We start from the raw sequence: 20543 nt of genomic DNA on the forward strand, positions 1-20543 counted from the left end.
AGAGCCACCATCGTCACACCACACCACCAGGACACAAAAAATAATGCCCCGGCCCCGGGTTGTGATGTGATTGGAATAAATTTTCATACAAATGTTACTTAATTATTAACGCCACACAGAAGCCACCACCGAAACACCGCCCTTTAGCTCCACTACACACAGGGGCACACAGTACACGGGTCGCGTACGGTATCGATTGCGATTTTCTCTGGCCCAAAGTGACACGTTTGTGCGCGGAAGAAAATGCTGTCCGCTGCCCGCTCTATTCCAAGCAACTACCCGAATGTGAATGTTTCATGAGCCACATACATTCGCTTTGTTTTTGCTTTTCTGCTGCAGGAAAGAAAGGAAGCCGCTACCGGTAGAGTTCTACCCATGCTATCAAACGTTAGAAGAAAAAGAGGCTCCGGAAAGGAAACTTTATGGCCGAACGTTTTGTGTACGACCGCCGTACACAAACAGAACCCATCCGCAGTACACAGAAGCGAACGAAACGGTGGGCAATAAATAGTAAACTACATTATCCTTCTCGATTTTGTGCTGCCGACGGGATTCACGGGATGGTGTGAAGTCATTTCGGTACGGTGAGTTACTGGCCACGGACGTTCAGTTTTGCTGCCGTTTTTGTGGGTGGGTTAGGGTAATGAAGAGTACGACCGGAAAATACGGTCAATGTGTTCGATAAGTGCCGTTGGTCGAGGGTTGATGAACAGATGCTTTTGAGGATGGACAGGGTGTAGTGTTCTGTAGTGGTTGCATCTGCAGAGTTACTGACTTGTTCAGTGGTAATTAAAAGCATGACACTTTGAGACAACACCACCAACAGATTCAACACGAATTATTTGAGTAAATATTGAATAGTTTCAAGCCATCACCATCAAAGAAACGTTTTTCTAAAATATTTTTCTCCAAAGAAAAATACAAAGCCAGATGAAGCTCCAAGCTCTCTTAAGATGATGGCAAGGCGTGCTTCCTTCCTCAAATTTGTCTTCAAAATTCCCAACTATGATTCTCCCAAAAATCCCCGGCACTCAACGAAATGCTACTGTCAGAATTAGCATATCTTCTTCGGCGTCCAGTTGATTTGCATTTAATACACTATTTTGCTTCATTCACAAGAATAAGTCACCATGCTTCAAACCCCCATTTCCATCCATTAAGAATAAGTGCATGGAATCGTTCGTGTGTGTGTGTATGTATTTTCCTCATCGCTTCCACCGAAACCCGTCGGCTCCCTGGAGCCAGCTGTGTACGACCATGCAAACGATGGTCATAAAAGTTGTGAATGGGATTCCATTTATTTATTCCATACGGGCCACCCTGAAACCAGAAAAATATGCTGATCTTTGCTGCTGGGGCTATTGCTACAATATCATCATCATCTGCTGCTGCTGCTGCTCATCGCTCCATGCAAAAGCGCAACCCGACCGGGCCGTGGCGTAATGAATTCTAATCTTGCACCAGCGTTCCGTGTTGCAAGAATGGCAACCCGTTTTCGGAGGGGGTAGAGCGTTTCGAGCGCTCTTCTTCTTGCGTTGCTTTCTCACGGGCTTTGGGCAGCCCTGCCTGGCCTGCCGAAACTGTATGCTGATCTCATAAATTGAATCTGCCAAAACACCGAGTGAGTCAGCGGTATGTGTATGCTAAACCGGGTGGATATGAATTTCAACAACAAGGGAATGCTTTATTTCAAACTCATTTAACTTCAAACTACCTACTCATGCTCGTGGTGGTTAGTACGGGAGATGATCTTCTGAAGCAGCTGAAATGGTCAGTCGGTTAGGGTGAATTCTTGTCTAATGGCATAAAAATATACTAATTTAAAGCTCTCGCCTCAGGAAACTATTTAAAATAGTTTTGGAGTTTGAAATGAATGAAAACCTGGTCAAATATACCTCTAAAGGACCTGAAAAACCTCTTACAGTCAGACAATTTCCGAAAACAAATACCCATAAATTAAAAGAGATCAAAACAACTCTATTTACCATCGATTATCTTCAACACCCAAATCAAAAACACATAACTTACCGGGTAAGATTAAAATACGACCTAATTTTTTCTCCCTCCCTTCGGAAAATCCATCTTTAAAAGCTTATTCCTCTACCCACGGAAGTCATAAAGCTTTATCTGGGAGGAAGAAGCCAAACAAAAAGGATTCCCAAAATTTGTCACCTCGTTTAGCCGTCCCGGAATCCAGGACTCAGAAATGGGGCAACCTTTGACAGGCAAATCTTACAATTCATTAGCATACAAATGTCGTTGATAATGTTACTTTCCGTTGTTGGAAGCCGAAAGTCAGAAGAATGGGCCATTTCCTATCCGTTTCGACCAGCGAACTGAATAATAACACAAAAAGTGGAACACGGTGTCACTATCGCCTGTCTTGCTCTGGTGAAAAAGCAAAGGCAAGCCGAAAGACCCTTCCCGTTTTACAGGAAGCGAGTTCACTGACATACCTTTCGCTGCAATAAATATCGGAACTTTTCTTCGAACCCAATGAAATAGCTCTGTTTCTGGATAAAAAAAACCGAGAAGCTAAAAGCACCATTTCCCCAAGCATCGCGAAACGAAATTTAAAAAGGGTAAAGAGCCTTGGCAAATGGTTTTTGTGTCGAAACGTTCGCCCTGTTCAGTGCAGATCTGGTCTACGGAGTTGGGCGACGGATGTAAATGTTTCGGAAAGTTTTCTACGCACCTTGTTCCATTTTCTTGAACAGAGCACCGACACACAAAAATCTCTCTCCATCTTTAAACGGGCTGACCAAAGATGGGCACTGAATGGCACGAGGGAGGGAGGCTTGTCCATCTTATCACTTACTCGGGCGTCTACCACGTTCCCAAACTTTGGAATTTCGAATCGGATGAAAATCCCAGATCGAAAGTGGAAGATTAGCTATCCACCTAACCTTAGCAAGTGGTTGGGCACAGCGGAAAACTTTTGCAACAAGGGATGGTGAGTTTGATTCGCGCCCGTTTTCTGAACATCTTCCCGGAAAGGCTTGATGGTTGGCTGGATCATTGGCACCTGCAGGCCCCGCTAGTGATCCGGGATTTGCGTTCAACACCAGATCCCAAAGTTCTTACATCGATCCGAGCCCGTGTTGGTCGTGTCAGCGGGCAAAGTTAGGTATTAGGGGGTTATAATTGATGGATTTTAAACTTCGCTTTCGCTACGGATTTCGGAAATGGTTGTAAAGGAAACGTATCTTCCAATCAGAAGAGTTCGTTTTTTTTCATCACTTCACAAAATTACGTGAGAAGATTCCCCAAGAGCGGCTTTCAAATAGGTGAAGAGAAAGTTCCCGAAAAGCCGTCGTGAATGAATTATTCCGCATTCGCAAAACCCTCATTTTATAAACCTTAATCTTACCACCTGATCTGGGTGATCTTGCTGGGCTGTCCAGAAAGTTGGGATGCATCCAGCATTTCCTTGAAGAGGCCTCCGGGAGGGTCAGACATTTCTAAGATCTGGGCTATTTTAAAATTCTCCCCTTTGAAGACGATTACTTTACATCGCTTTATACTCTCGCATCACCTAATGTAACATGCTCCAGGCTAGAGGTTTCCCACCCAGTTGTTAATCGTTGCAGTGAATAAGCTTTATTCAGCTGTGTTTTCTTTATTTAGCGGATAATCGGACACTCCACCAACCCAGGTTGAGAAAATATAAATTGTTTGGTAACTTGGTTAAAGCTCAAAGCTAGGCGGATCGAAATCCCCACTTCCTGATAAATGTGGGCACCACTTGCTTGCACAATAGCCACCAAGGGTAAACATCCTATGCCCACAACACACACACACACCCATCAGAGGACATCAGCGTTGTGGGGTGACGCCTTCTCGGAAGGAGCACGCAAGCAAGGGAGAGGATTTGCTTTCTCCAGCTGCAATAATATTGAGACGCAAAACAACAGCTTACGGTAAGAAGTCCAGCCCCAAAAAAGAGGACGATGCTGATGAGCATCACGAGCGGCCCCTTTAACTGCCCTGGTACACAGTCAACAAATCGATAAAGCTTGGAGGATCTTCACCACAGTCCGTCTACATGTGCACCATCGAAGGCCACATCTTCACTGTGTGCGTGTACCGTCAACCTTCAACCTTTAGTGTCCCGGGCGACGTCTTCGGTCGTTTCTTCACTATTATCTCAATTTCCCCATCGATTCTAGGCGAGAAAGGCGGGCGTGACTGATGGGCAGCAATCCATTCCCGAAAACCAAAACCCATGCCTTCGGAAACCTTTTGATGACTTCCGTACACTCTGGGGGGGGTGCCGAGGACTGTGCGCCGACCTCAAAATCAACATTGTTGATCCAGTCGGCTGGAAAAGATAAATTGGGAACGCACCAGCAGCAGTTCCAACAACGACACAAAGGCCAATAAACTAGTCCGCTTACCCTGTCCTGTTCCGGAGTCGCGTTGCGCATTCCCACCGGTGAAGTGTTTTGTGTACACAGCCTCTCGCACAGCCTTCTGCCTCGGTTTTTGCGTTGACAACATTTCTTGAGTGACTTGATTGTCTTTTCGATTTCTTCGGAAGAAAACGGCTGACCAGACACCAGACTACGGTTAGGGGGCAAGTGATTAGATGTCGTGTGCAATTAATACGGAAGAATCTCATTCTCTGCCTGCGTCTCCCTCGGGAGACGACTTGTGTGTCAAAAAGGGGAGGTCAGATGGATGCGTACGCCCCATCCGTAAAAGGCTATCCGATAAGGATACTATATGCGACACGGTGTGACAAAGTGGAGCAAAGTACGTCCGGACATTGGATACATGGGAGGTCTTTCGGTTGACTTTCGGTTTCTGGGAAGATTTATTGTACGCGTGGCGGATACACGCGAAAGCTCAGAGCTTTCGAGGGGGAGATAAATGTTTATTTACTGTGGCGAAAAAGAAGATTCATGCTGAGCAAAGCGTTTCTGTTTATGGGGGAACAGTGTAAGTTATTAATTGTTGAGCTAATTCTTCGTTTACTATGCACAATCTGTCATGCTATTACTGAGCATTTTGTGGTGGAAATGAACAATTTGATTTGGAAGAGTTTATGCTTAAAACTTGACATGCTAAATCCACGCCTTGTTTTTAAACTCCTGAAAGTATGTAATAAACATAGTGTTTTATTCCATTCAACCCATTTTATAATCGATGTTGTCAATATCAACGATTGTCTAATGATTGTCTCTCTTTCGAGGGTAGTTAACATTTAAATTCTATTTAATATTATACCAAGCTTTTCGCAGACTTAAGAACCGTTATCAAATTTATTATTTTTCTTAATTTTTTTCTGTTGATTGACGACAACAAAGTCACCATTTATCTACTTAAGCTCTTATTTCATCGATCAGTTTAAAATCTTACTTTTTGACGCCTAAAGATATGCAATTCGAGTAACATTATTTAAAAGCCTCAGCTTCTTTGAATGGCTCTTACTAATTTGACTTCAAACCAATTGTTTTACGCGCTACTGGCTCGAGCAAATTATTTACATTAATTTTCAAGTCATCTGCTCGTCTGAAACTGAATTTGAAGGCTTATTATAATACTCCTCACAATAGGATACATACAACAAGTTGGCAATAATAATATCCTTTCAGCTACACACTCACACACAGACAAAAGCTTAACTGACACCCACTGTACGGAATATTCGCGCGCCCCCCCCAAAACAGGTAGCAGCTGCCAGACCAAACCAACCAACAAGACGATATCAGAGCAGCTCATTAAAACTTATTTCATACCATATCCCTCGGAAAATGCCTTCGGGCAGGTAGCATCACACCCGTAACATGGTGCACAGCTAATACATGATTTATCTATCACACATGTTGAACGAGCAAAAACACACATCCACACTCTCGAAGGAAGACGGCTCACACGACCGTAAGCCTTCACCACTTGCCCCACAAGAAAGGACACATGTTCTCGCGTAGCCCCGAAAGGGAAAGGGTGCACTCACAACTATCCGAAAACCATTTAATTATTCCAATTATAAAAACTCGCTACGCTGGTGCTACGTTTCGTTTCGCAAGGATCGCACCGACGGTCGTGCCTCAAGGGTTTTTGGGAGCGGGAGTGGGGGGGGGGGGGGAGCGGTTGCTTGATGGAGTCGAAGCAAAGAGAGCAGCCCGACAACTTCTGGGAGCTTCCAAGAGCTGAAAACAAAACGACGAATCGACCGGAACGACCTCACTTTTGAAAAGAGTACGAAGAATACCCGGATCGGGAACTTTCGAGCGTAAGAGATGTGGTTGTTTTTCTTTTTCTTCTTTCGGGCCAAAAGCGGGTTGTTCTTGATGGGGCTAGGTAAGGATGGGTGTTGCAGAAACACCGGTTCATAACTGGGTACGTTTTTCAATCCAGCACACCTTAACACTCGTGGGTAAGCAAGTGTGCCAAGCAGCAGAAGCACAATTACATTTGATCCAATTAACATCTAATCTAAACGTCTTGCCAAGTATCGCAACGAGCTGGCAGTGCACGATGGCACGAAACTCGGCTCCGGTCTGATGTGCGCCAAGTGTTGCGCCCTGGGAAAGGAGCAGTGTTATTAATTAATCAGCTGTTAGACTGTAATCTAAACGCGCTGCTATTACATTACCCCATCATCACGCTCGCTTTCCTCACAGCCCGGTTTGTCAGTCAGATCACTCAAAATAGAACGCTCGCTGTCTTGGGTGTCGATTCGGATGCGCGAGCGCACACGCGGAATAGGAGATGTAACTCGAGCCCATCATTTACAAACTAGCACCATCAACTAGCAAGAGCTGCTTGCAAGAGCTGTTGATTGGGAAATCATTACACTACGCCCGTCAGTTCATCACGGGTACGTCCGTAATGGGATGCGGTGAGCCGTGCAGCCTCGGAACTTGGCTGCAAGCAAAAATATCGACTGTGCCGGCTTAGACGCGCTTGGCAGCTTTCTTTCCTGTGGCTCCCAACGCGTAAAGGTTCACCCGGAAAGTGATTCTTCATTCGTAAGCTTTTCCTTTCCTTCCGTGTGCTTTCGGGTGGAAAACGATGAATAGGTTTCTCGGTGCTTTTGACACCAACTGCTTCACGCTACGGACAGACGCGATTCGTTTACGCCCGAACGAAAATGACACAACTGCCGGCAAGGATGCTAATAGGAGTTTTGCGGGGTTCGCCTTCGGAGCGGTTCCAACATCGGTCGGCCCAAAAATCGCGATACTCGTTACTTTGCGGCAAACTCGACCGTCAAGTAGATGGCGCAAATATTGATCGCATTTAGAATTTTGAGCAGCAAAATTCGTACACAATTTCTTGTGAAAAATGTGAGTATATGAGTGTTGGCATAAATTATGGATCATATTTTTGGAGAAGCTGTTTGTTTCTTGGAAATATTGATTCACTTCGTCTTGTTTAGCATTTTAAGAGGAATTCAAGTAAATGCTTCACATAAATTATTTGATAATGTTCCACACCAAATTCAACAAAATTACTAAGCCGTATTTATTTTTGAAATTGCTTTGAATCTGCTACTTCCAAACAGTTGGCTAAGTATCGATTGCTCAAGTTGGAAAACTCAGGAAATTGATCTGTCATTTTGAATGCCCTCTTAAATCAGTTATTGAGCTTTATTAAATGACCTTGGCCATAATAAATTGCGAATTATGGAATGGAATTAACACGTCACACTTCGTTTGACCAGTTTAATCACTGCCGCAATGAAATGGTCTAGCTCAAAGCACTTACTGTCAACAAGAATCAAGAATTCAGCTACCGACGCCCGACACCGAAGCTAACTCTTTACTAAGTTGTAGATATACATCCTTGCATGAAATAGTTAAACTCCGTTGTTCTGAGATATTTCAAGTTCGTTGTGGGCGAGTGCGTGAAATCAAATTTCGTTTCCTATCCTTGTCCTTGTTATCCATGAATAAAATGCTAAACGATAAATTAGACTGTTTACTGTACTAACATCGTTTGTGGCTTTTGTTTGCGCCTAACGGTAGGCAACCAGCAGAACACGATCTAGAATTAAGATTTAGATCGAGTACAGCACCAGAATAACGTAAAATAAACGCTCTGAACGACTGTAAGAAATAAATCAGCAGGTTCCTCGAACTCATTATGTTTAAATTGTACTCTATAAATCGGTATGTGCTTAAACATGGCTATTTCTTTGCAGTCTTTGCATTCTAAAACAAACGGCAAGAAATGTATTAAGCCCCAAATTTCACTCCGGCAATTTCTAGAGTCGAGGAAATAAACTTCCAAGAAGTTGACGACTCACACATTAGGTCTCCATAATCTCAGCTAACAGTAAGAAACGTCTCTACAATGGAGGTATATATAATTTAATCCTCAAATTCCTTGCTACGACATAATTCGTCCGAACAGTACCTCAGAATATAAAGAAACTATATAATTCCCACTGCCAGCTTATATACTAAGACCTATTAGAGAACTAAAAGCAAAACACAGCATTATGCTTTGTGCACGGATTTTCAATGGAAAACTTTTCAAGCTTCTGCTCCGTTCAGCACAAATGCGATCGGAAATCATATTTTTCAGACAATTGATCAAACAATGCAGCGCACATCCGGATCCCGGTAGAGGTAGATCCAAGAAATGCATTATTGCAATTCCGTGTATTTTGTTGGCACGGTTTCCAACATCCCGGTACTGCAAAGCGTAGCGAAAAGGGAGAGAAAAATGTAGCATCGCTTCCCAGCATAGCCGTGCATTCTTGAGAGTCCTTAGAAAACTATTAATAACCTTCTCTCCCTTAGCTTCAGTCGCGGTCAAAAATTAAAAGCAGCTTGTAGCTTCCATTAAAAGCTGTTGAGCAAGACGAGGGACAAAGCGCAATGAGACTCGGGCGACTAGACAACTTCCATCCGGACATTATGTGCTTCATTTTCGCGTGCCGGCAAAAAAACAGGAACCCTGGGAAACATACGTCTCAATCTGTTTTGTCTGCAGTGACGCGCAATCAATTTCACCGTACATCGATTATGTTGCTACCACGTTGTGGGTAGCCCCCATTTTCGTTACTCGCGCTCGTAAAAGAATGTCTTCCCTATACTTTCGCTCGCTTTCGCTCGACTGTCTCTGGCTGGCAGATCCGCTGAGTCGGTTGAGCTTTGTAGCTGGGCAGGCAAGCGTACGGAACGGAAACACTGATCGAGCAATCATTCGCCGTTCTGCATTTTCATTGCGCGCGTTTCCTTCACCAAACGGTGATGGCGATGAATGAATAGTAGCCCGGCACCAGAGATCGGTAATGCAAGCGTTCGAGCATGAAATGAATGCCGGAGCAAATCGATTTAGTTACGTGTGAAGGCGCACACACCGATCCATTCCAGCAATGGTCGCTTCGCTGGCGGCGAACAGTTCGAAACGACGATTGCGATTAGCTTCGTCAGAGAGGGATTGATATAGTGTGAAGCCCGAATGAATGTAACATGTTCTTGGTTAAAATGAAACAAAAATAAGGCCCCTCACTCACAGCGTAAATCTACGTTAAATTATATAGAAATAAGCGAAGCGAAATTCAAGCGTCAGAAATTGATTAGAACTTCTTCCCTACATTACATTTCAAACCGAACGAAATTGGCGCCCAAAGTGTTGGGGGGAAAGAAATTCCAACCCTTGACGAATGGGAACGAAATTGAGCGATGTAGAAGGTTTGCTTGGGCTAATACACGGCGGCACATGCAAACATGCTCCGCGACAGCACCATTACGTTAATGGAGTTCTGGGGCCAGAATTTTTAGAAACAATTTGCAGCCACACATTCTCGCACCTATCGTGTCGCTCTTTGTTTCACCGTCCCGGAATAAGGCAACTGGGGGTTGGGAAAATATTGCAATTCCAACCCTTTCCCCTTAAAACACACGCCTCCGTGAGGTTATCGTGTCAATTACTGACGTTGGTTTGGTAGAATGAGCCGTTTTCGTGTACCGGGAAGTGGGATTTTTTGCTTCCATTCTTTCTAGATCCCTTCCGAATGGAAAATCCATCCATGGCGCGGCAGGCACAGGACAAGTTTTACATTCCGTAAGGGATATTTTCCAACCTCACTCTCTCTCTCTCGCGGGTGAGTTCCTTGCTGCAAAATTCATGCCTCGGTAGAAGAAGAAGTGTCGCACCAGTAGAACCATTTGGTGGAATGTCATCTGCATAAGATAATGTGCGGACGCTCGGTGTACCCTCTTCAAGTGACACGTAAAATTGAAGGTGTGCAGGTGAGAAAGCCGTGTGCAGGGAGTGTAGGGGTACCATTTTCGGGAACCGTTTCCCATTCCCGTTGGACAGGAAAAGCTGTCCGCTTAATGGGATTTTGTCGCACACATTCGGGAGCAGAAGCGGGGAGGAAAAAAGGCGAGCCGAGAAAATTGTGAAGCTGACCGGAAAAGGCTGACGGAAGAGTTTTTTTTTGTTGCCCCATATCTACATCCTCGTGTGTGTGTGTGTGTGTGTGTGTGTGTGTGTGTAATTTGAGCCGTGAAGGAAAAACTTTCTCAGCACAATTTTAAAATCACTTCTCCATAAAGCGTTCGCCACCATATTTCGCCATCAAACCTACCGGGCACAGACACACAGCTGGAGGAAAAGTTGGAAACCTTCTCACCGATGACACCATCAAATATCAACTGTCTCTTTCTCTCTCTTTCTCTCACTCGCTCGACCAACCTACTGGGTCCGGGACACCATTAAAAAAGCCAAGAGAAGCCCATAGCTTCTGCCGACTAACTGGAACCGTTCCCCATTGCCTAACGCGCCTAAAGTTAGGCAAAACGCGCAAAACGACGCAAACCTGACCCATTTTACACATGTTCATTACATACTATCAAAATTCCACAATCTGCATCTTTCCATCGGGCCGGGTCTTTCGCCGTACTACCCGGTCGCTTCCGTGTGGCATTTTTCCAGTGTAAGGTACAGCATTGAGAAAGTTTTGCCCTCCACTCCCCCCGGTTACACTCTCCTTACAACTACCTTTTCCGGTGCAACGGCAGCCCGGTTATGGTAGGTTTTTCTATGGCAGGACCTACTACCACTACATTATGATGCCTCGTCGCGCACGTAATCCGGAATCGGAAATGTTTCCAATGGAAGTGCCACACAGTGCCCTTTCGGCGGAGAAGGTTGGGAACCATGGGGGAGAGGACGAAGCACGAAACAATAACGGGCCAAGGTTTGAGCGTCAACTTTTCCAACTGTTTGTGCACACTTTGCCTACGAGTAGCAGCATGGGAAAATGGGAAAGAAAAACAGTACCCAGTCCCACCAAAACCTACTCGAATGATGGTTGTACGATGTGTAATAGAGTTCTTCATGGTCTATAGGTGTGTGTGAGTGCATGTCTATCTGAGTACCATTCCGAGGCGTTTCCTTTTGTAGACTTTTGTTCGATCGACACGGTTGATGTTAATTTTTCCATCCGATCTCACCAAGTACTGTGCACGAGAGGTGAAGAACTCGTAAGCCCAACAAAAGCTAGTTTGGATTTGAAGTTTTTCACATTTTCTTTGCCACCTGCACCCGCCGCCTTGCGTTGCTACCCATTCCGGTGCTGGGATGGACGAGCAGCCGTGCCTTTCAGAACTACCAAGCGTGTGACAAGAGTAAGCAAACAGGACAAGAACCAGGGGAGCCCGGGGAGCGTGTTGGGCGTGAAACTGGGCAGGTTGTTTCTGTTTGTGTTTTTGCTCCAACGCCAACCATCCCCCACAACAAACTCGTATGTGCGTGTGCGTGTTACCAAGAGGCGTTTGAGTTTTGTTGTCAGTTGTTAGTCCAGCAATCGAGCCTGATTGCCCACAAAAACGCGTCTGTGGTTTTGGGGGGGGTGAAGGACGACGGTGCACAGAACTTTATCTTTCACAGCTGGTGCATGTGGAAAGGAAAGGGAGATGAAGAGAAGGATCGAAGGAGAGTTGCCAAACGGGGAGGCATTCTTCCGAGTCATGTTTCCGTATTGTGAGGCTACGTAACAATACCATTACCGGGGTGGTCCTTGTCTCGTTAGCCAGAAAGCAGACGTGCGGCAGCATGGGCCCAACTAATCTTAAATTGTGGTTTACTGTATTTGTGAAGGCAATTTTGTTTTGATGGGTGTCATTGTGAAATTGGGTAAGGTTTGGCAGCATGGCAAAGAGAAAAGCTTCCATGAAAGGATTGCTTGAATAAGATAACAAAATGGTTCAAAATACAATGTGAGTAGTTTGTATGCAGCAAAAGATTTGACTACAAATTTCATGCTAAAATAAAAGTGGCTAGTGATTGATTGCTTAATTTTGTTATCCTAACATATATTAGTTCACACGGAAGGACTGAGAGCAATATCCCATCCAGACCGTCACTTCTGTTGTAGCATCATTCAGCCAGAAATGGCAGGCTTTACCTTAGAGGTCGTTAGGTCAATCAGTGGCCATATTGACACATTATGGAATTTAACAAAATGGAGTTTAATAACTAATGAGAATATTTTAGAGAGATATTGAAATATTGCTAGCCCATTTCAGTACTTAGTGGTAATATGGCATACACTTAAGAGAGTTTTGAAATATGATGATAAAGTTGGTTAAAGCGCTAGAGACTTCTAGTGGCGCTAAGACATTACCAATGGAGACAATGGAAACAGTATGACACTTAGAACGCTCTTAAAGCAAATTACCACATATTATGGAAATTCAAAAGTCGTATAGAACCCACACAAACAAAAGCTCGTTAAGCAAATAGGAAAAAAGCTGCCTTAAATCCACATAAACCGCTTAACGGTTTTAGACGATCAAACGATAAAGGATAAAACTTCCCATAAGCAGTGAGGCTATCTGCATAAGCTGCAGAGCTTGAGCTGCAAGTTTGCACAGCTAAGCCCATAATGCCCACAATTAAGTGTGCTTAGCTGCTAATCCTGCTTTTGTTCATATTTTAAACGCATGGCATTGAAAATCGACCACTGAGTGCTGGTAAGACGATTAGTGTGAGCCGCATTCCGGCTATTTTTGTGTGTCTAATACGATTATTTTATTAAACATGTAGTTTGAATTTATTTGAAAAAATCAATAAATATAAATAGGTTATCCAATAGCTCAAATAAGTATATAGTATTCTGCTCTACATGGAACTAACTCTGAACTCTTAAAATTGTAGTAAAATATTATCTCTAAAAAACGACCCTGTTTAACTAAAATAGTATTAATTAAACAAAAATATATTTTCACGTCATTTCCTAAAAAAGCCCTTCAACTAAGGGCATTACACCTGCATTACGACTGCGTTACACCAGCTCAGCGTGCTAGCGCAAATTATTTTCCAAATTTCTAATTTAGCGCCTACATGTATGCAATTCAACGTTCATCGTATCCCGTCCAGTAGATAATCCCGGATTAAAAAATATCCACTGCCCACTTGTACGAACAGTTTATTTGCGTTCTCAATTACAAAGTTACCCATCCCACAGCAATAATCCATCGAAAGCAATAATACGCTCTGCTTTTAATTGTACTTAAATGGCCACAAAATGAAAATCAATCCCAACAGGCACACGTACAAACACACACAGTTTAATAAACCATTCCGATAAATGCGCTTTCAATCAACACAATTCATCAATCCACTCGAGGCGCCCTTCAAGCTCCCGCTAATCAAATTCCACTACAAAACGTACCGAATTTAACGTAAGAGCGACCATTCGTTCGACGCTGGTAGCTCTGAAGAGGTAGCAACCAAACAAACAGAAAAAAACAACAGCGGCAACAACAAAAAACCTCCAACGGGAAAAACAATAAAAGTATCGAAAATCCGACCGGCTTTATTAAACGGAAACTTTTACTTTTCAATCAAACTCCCACCTCGGGGGAGTTTGTGTCTTCTCTCCGTGCATTTATTAAACACCTTTTTACTCCCGCCCCCAGAGCTTTCCTGGAAGCGAGCAGGCTCGTCGAAAAGTTGCCACCAATTTGGCAATGGAAATCGTGAACCCGCGGTAACAAGTTGTGCTTCACAGGAAAAGCGAGCGAGAATTGAAAAAAAAAACCCCCGAACCAAGGCAAGCACGCGTTCACGCACAGGCAAGCTCCAAAGAAATGTGCCCGGTAGGCAAGCGGCCCGAAGCGGGGAAAAAAAATCACTTGGTCCTTTTCTGAACTTCTCGCGAGCGCGCTTTCCCTCCATGGTGTGGCAGGGCAGAAAACCGAAATGTAATTAATTTATCCAATAAGTCTTCCGCAGCTCAATGAAAGTCAACCTAGCGCGAGCGGACGACAACCGAAACCGTAATGCCGGGTGCAAGGGGGAGCAAACGCTTTTGGGCCTACTGATGATTGGAGGCGGGAAAGGAGCTGGAGGGCTGGAGGGAAAATTTTAATGAGCTGGAACTGCTTCTCCGTCCAACCGTGCAGGCAGCGTCCACCCTAATCACACCAAACGTGAAGCGCGGTGAAGAATGCTTACCGGGAGCTGAGGGCCAAAAGCCCGTTCTTGTCACATTTACCGGTGAACGGAACACAACTTGTCACTTTCGTGTGGCCCGCACACCCCGCCAAATTCCCACTGCCGAACCGGAATGCAAAACGGAAAAACGGAAAATAATGAACCCCGGTGACGTTTAAATTGTTTATCCTAAACTAATTAAGCTCGGACCCTGGGACCGGAAAGCTTCTCGGCTCGCTTAAAGATTCTTCAGGTTTGATGGTTGATAAAAGGATAACGCGGGACAGTGGTGAGATGGGCGAGGAAAATCGATAAAAGCTCACCAGGGAGGTGCTTCTTAACGGGGGTTTTCCCCCCTAAAGTTAACCACCACAACCGGCTACCCAGTGATGAGCGTGAGCTTCGCGGCCCCAAACTTTGCTTCACTTCAAACTGTCCGAAAAGGGGCGAAATTAGTTTGATCAAGATCAATTGAAATCGGGTTTTGTTTAAGAGGGGCGGGAAAGAGAATTTCGAAACGGTTCGATGATAACATTTCCACGAATACAGCCCGAAAACCATCTTCATCAGCCGATCAAGTCTGGAGCTGACGTTCTTCTGCTTACCTTTCCTCCGGTGGCGCCCATTGCTCTGCAGGTGATGATTATCCAGAAAGTATCCGTCCAGCGAGTTAAACAGTGTGAGCAAGTACACCAGCACCAGCTTTTCGAGCCACATTTTCCCACCACATTCAGCACCACGGCACCGGCGGCGGTTGTGCGGTGGTTCAAATCGTTACGGTAGCAGCCGCACTGGTCGGGGTTCCGGCTGCAGTAAACCCCACCGAATCAATCGTAACCAATTCACCGATACTCCACACTTCGACACACCTCACATCCGGGTTTTGGCTTTAATTGCTGCTTTGATAACTGATTTTCCACGGCTTTTATTCACCTTCATTCACGGGTGCGAACGTGCGCGTCCGCCTTTCCGCTGTTGTCACTTGGCGCAGAACGCTCGTACACACAAGTATGGTTTCTTCGCAGGAGCAAAGGCTTCCGGTTAGAAGCACAATTTCACTGAGTCACCTGCCATTTTGGGGCTTTCGCACGAGCTGCTTCATTTTTGAACACTGAACACGATCCTGATTTTGTCTGAGAAACTGCTTATTTCAGCTATCGATTGAAATATTTTGGAGTTGAAATGGAATTCTTAAACTTTAATTACTTAGCCTATATTGAATAGAAAGTAAAGATTTTCTCTGAAATTCAATCACAACTCGTTTGACCAGACCTTCAGGAAGAGGTTCGTTACGTAAAACATTGGATGAAGACACTTTCTATAGCAACGAACCGTGGAACCAATCATCCTGACGATGTACGCCAGAAAGTATGCAATTCATTTTTCGAAACGGGCAGTTTTCAATTGCTAAATTTCTTTTTTAAAGTACATATTTGTGGAACATAATTTTTAAAGAATTAATTTATAAAAATAAATAACCTTAATTCAATTATAGCTTTCGAAAAAGGGATGAAAATAAATTATTGAATAGAACTTCGTCTGATGGAAGACGTCTGTGTGGATCCTTTTACTAAGATGCTCGAAGCATTCATTTGAATTCAAGGCAGTTTCTATGGTAATTTAATTTATCGTAATTCCACCTTATTAGCTTTTCTGTTCCTCTTTTTGCTTTCCCTTGTGCTCCGTCTAAGCCCGCCTGAAAATATGCAATATATTTTTCAAAAATAGCCGACCGCCCGTTGAGTGACTTTTAGATCTCCCGGACTGAGCCGCGATGAGCTTTCCGATGGAAAGCGTGATTAAAAAGTGAATATTTCCTACTCCAAAACCAAGCGACGTGTGTTTTTCACAATTTTCAATTGAAGTTTAAAGCACAAGCCAGACACGTCCATAAGCCTTTTTCTACGAACAAATTAACACATAATTATTTCCCATGTATGGTAATGAACATGAATTCCGCAATCAATTCCCAGGAGCCGGGCACAGCTTTACAAAATCATTTTCAACACCTTGCTGCTGGATTTACAAACGCCGCCCTCATTTAAACAACCCACACAGAAAACCAAACATCTGAACGTCTGCGTGAGTTTTTCGGCAGACTTTACCGATAACTCAAAGCTTCGTCCTAGCATCAGCAATACACCTTCCGTCCGTCATTCCTCCCTCCGGACCAACAATTGACCCCCGAACGTTGGAATTCAATTTCTTTCCAAACAATCAACTCACCCGGGAACCAGAAGTGCGAAGTTTCGCCACCATACCTCCGCTAATGGTTTTCGTCTGTAGCGCCGCGAAAAAAAAGGCAAAACAGAAATCGAACTCTTCCTTCCCAACCCGCAAAAACGGTAGACATTTTGGGCAGGGTTTCTTTGGGAAACGAAGCATGCGCCCCCAGTTTCAAACCCGACACTCGAGCTTCAAACAATTCCAGTCCCGGAGTTTTACGATTATTGTAACTGAAGCCAACGCTGGGACCGGTTTCTGCGTAGGTTTCCCCAGCCGTAGCGCGCCAACAAATTCCTTTCATTCGGTGCCTTATTCCGGCTTCGCTTTGTGCCAGCCCATCTGGCCACCCCGGCACGTGTAGAAAACCGGAAGGGAATTATTATTATTCCCACCGAGCGGAAGATCCCGGTGGCTGCCATGGGTCGGTGCAAAATCCGACATTAAACGTGTTGCCTCCATCGATCGAGATCGAATGAAGGTAAACAAGACGCGGGCCAGAAACGGGCCAAAAAGGTGGCTCCGGCCAGCAACCTTTCTACTCCTCACTAACGATAATCCTGTTTCCAACGTGAAGATGGAAGATGACGACGGCGACGACGATGATGATGATGATGATGACGCCCTGATGGTGATTGTGAAGCGAAAAGCTGATTTTCGAGCGCTCGAAACGATGACATTAAGCTGAAAAGCATTCCGGCTTGGTTCGATCGACCAGCTGGAGAGCTGGAGGAAGAAGAAGAAGAAATCTTCCAAATCGGAGAAGGGGGATGGTTCTCCTTCAAGCGCTACACCTTGCCACGCCACGCACACACAAACTCACTCACTCGAGCCAGGTCGCACAATCGTAGGACGCCATTCGTACTGAGGGCATGTGGACAAAAGTATTTAGCATATAAATGTGACGACTAATTTATGATTATTTCACATTCACTCGTCCTCGTCAGTTTCAAGTTGCCATTTCGTGGAGGGTTGCGTTGGTTTGATTTGTTTTCCTGCTCTACGGGGCGCACTCACACACACACACACACACCTTAGTAAACCAAGAAACCGTCTCAACCAAAATCAGCCTTTTGATTGTGGGAGAACAGCACTCTTAAGCCGGATTACAAACTTTCCCATTTGCCACCAGCATTTCCTGTGACCAGCGTGCCAAACACTGATTCGTGCCTAACGAGAGGCCCTAAGAACTTCGCGACTAGACGACGAAGCGTAGGGAGCCACATTTCTTGAACTTCGAGAACATCACGTGAGGTGTCCTGCGGATAATATGCCTCCGTGTACAAGCTCACTGACCATTCGGGACGCATGAACCATTGCCCATATTGTGGCGGCTGTGGAAGTTTTAATCCTTTGCCACAACGTTCGGAGTGCAAGCTGTCAAAAAACTCCACCGTGTTGCTGCCACTCTGTGAAGACCACAAACAACCGATAGCTTAGCGTCCATGACCCGCCCGGACCTCTCGGTGAAGCATCACCGAAATAGATTTTAATCGGATTTCGATTCCCTGCAGATCTCGGTTGCGGATACTTCCGTTTTGTTGAGCGGTCTGTACGAACTTCACGAGCGAGTCCTGAGATCCGTGCGTCACACGCAGCAATTTAAACAGCTGTGCTGATTCTCCTTTCGCGGGCAAGCTGATGAACCCTGATGCTCGAAGTTTCTCACATAGGCTAATGGATTGAACCCCAACCGAGCAACTCTCTTCACGGCGGTCTTACGTAAATATTTAAAATCAGGTGGTCTGTTTTGTTCCGGTTCCTGTCGCGCAATTCGCCACGGTACGACATCACAACAAGCGCCCCTTACTATCAGCGCTGCGTTCTGTCTGTCGCGCTTCATTTCGACTGACTTTCGAGGGCACATCACTGTCAGCGGCAGGCAATAGCGAACACCGCTGTGACCTCGTTAGCCGCCCGCCACACACTCACTCACTCACTCACTCGCCCAACTACACTCGATGGCTGCTGCGGCATCGATTTATCTTCGTTTTCACCTTAATTTATCATAATTTATGTGGTGCTGCACTACACCCCTTCTGCGGGGACCTGCTGTCACTTGATGGTCGCGATTCTCGGGGTGTTGTTGTTTTTTTGACCGATTCGGGCGCACACCTTTTCAAATACAAAACCCCACCCACACGCGGGAGGGACACTACCACCCGCGAAGCCGTTATTAGATCATCATCAGCATCCTGTGGAGCTTGGAGCTTGGCTCCAATATATTTGCCACTGTAAAACTTTGCGAACTTTCCAGCCGGAACAGCACCAAATGCCGAGGTTGTAATCACACATGGTGTCACCCTTCCATACCTTGACACACGTACACTCGCACACTCGCACACACACACCTTCTCCTTCAGCCCCACAAACTAGCCCAAAAGCGTTTCGGGAAAAAAAACTCGACACCGACCACACGCCTATCACCCGACACACACACTCTCGGGAACACCGACCACAACAGAGCGACGCCTGCTTTGCTTCGACCGGTTGCCACGAGGTATCGCAGTTAACTGAAAAAAGGGAGCCTGATGAACCTGATCTCCCTCGTCGGAACGGCTGCCGTTGTTTCGGTTCGGTCACTCGGTGCGGCGGATTTTAGCGAAAGGAACTTCTTCACCCTCCCAAGCAATGCCCGAACGGCGTCTTCGTTCCGGCGTTCGGCTGCTGGGAAAGCTCCCCGGTTTGGGCACTGCTCGAAAACAGCTGCTCGAATTCGCACACGTCGAAGGACAACGATTGGTGTGACGCATGCGCCCGGTTCGAGTCGATGTGTACTGCGGACGGTGCATAGCTGAAATTGAGCTACTGCTGGCCGGCTGCCAAAAAAAATATCGGCCCCGTGTCACCGGCGGGGCGCTCAGTCAAACCTAGCGAGAAAAGCACACAAACATCGGCCAGCGTTCGGTGCGATAGGGTGGCTTTGGCCGTACGTGAGATGCACGCTTAAGAGCGGGTTGGGTTTGCCTCCCATTTCTGTTTTTTGTTATTGGGACTTTTGCTGTCGTCTTCTACACTCCGTGAGCGTTTTCTTCAAGAGTCCATCCGTCAACGAGCGACGCGAGATGCAACGCTTTTGGGCTAGGAAAAAAATGCAACTTTGTGAAAGTAGAGAAGGCGTGGATGCAATTGATAGTTTCGATTGCAGGGTGGGATATAATTACGGTTCATTATAAATCGTACGTTGAGCCAAACAATCATTTATCGATATATGAGGCAGAAGCTTTATAAAGAAACAAACGTTCCCAGTAAAAAGTGGGACACTTTGTATGATAACGAGCTAAGAAAGCAGCTTCAACGCGCACACCGAGCTACGTTGAAATGCAAACCGGTACAGTGGTTGGTTCTCCATAATCATTAAAGCAGTTGGGTATTTATGGAATTCGCCCCCGATGCATCCGATACCGGCCAAGAAGCTACAGGCTGTTATTACAGCCGCTGGTTTATTATTAAGTCACTCCGGTTTTGGTGGGGCCAAGCGAATGCAATGGCTCCTAATATTTGTATTCCACAAGTGCAAAATTCAGGGAATCTGATATTGATTCTGCAATGACTAACGAGCCTTTGGGTACTGTAATTATAGCTCCCGAGTTCGGTACCGAGTCTCGTGTGATGTGGGTTGTAATGTTAAACCCTGCCATTTACTCGAAGGTTGCAAAGCTGGGATGCTACTGCTGTTCAAGATCCATTCAAACTACTTTGGTTGATAACTAGGTCATAACTAACGAGTACCTTACTGCTAGATGAGAATTAAGATCTGGAATTGTACCGAAAAATCTTTTATTTTACACATTTAAAAGCGAATACGAATCCACAATCCAAACACGCACGATTAGCTCACCTAAATGCCTAATCAAATTGAAACTTGTTTCGATGGGTAAGACACAGATCTACCATCCCCGGTTCACCAT

The 20543-nt window shown here is 45.2% G+C and overlaps 1 protein-coding gene across 5 annotated transcripts in view; it reads right to left on the reverse strand.

The window, feature by feature from the left end:
- Positions 1-19776, reverse strand: part of LOC118514415 (Fc receptor-like protein 5) — a 49182-nt gene extending 29406 nt beyond the window's left edge. The window contains exons 1-2 of one of the 5 annotated variants that reach the window (XM_036061297.1): positions 18960-19776; positions 15015-15563 (exon numbers count right to left, since the gene is read on the reverse strand). In XM_036061297.1, coding sequence (XP_035917190.1) covers positions 15015-15126 — 112 coding nt within the window. In that variant the 5' untranslated portion in view covers positions 15127-15563; positions 18960-19776. Of the gene's footprint in view, positions 1-15014; positions 15621-18945 lie in introns of all 5 variants that reach the window. The other 4 variants (XM_036061298.1, XM_036061295.1, XM_036061296.1 and 1 more) reach the window with 4 other exon arrangements.
- Positions 19777-20543: the final 767 nt, after the last annotated feature.

This window comes from Anopheles stephensi, chromosome 3 (genome assembly GCF_013141755.1).
Source record: "Anopheles stephensi strain Indian chromosome 3, UCI_ANSTEP_V1.0, whole genome shotgun sequence".
Classification (NCBI taxonomy): Eukaryota; Metazoa; Arthropoda; class Insecta; order Diptera; family Culicidae; genus Anopheles; species Anopheles stephensi.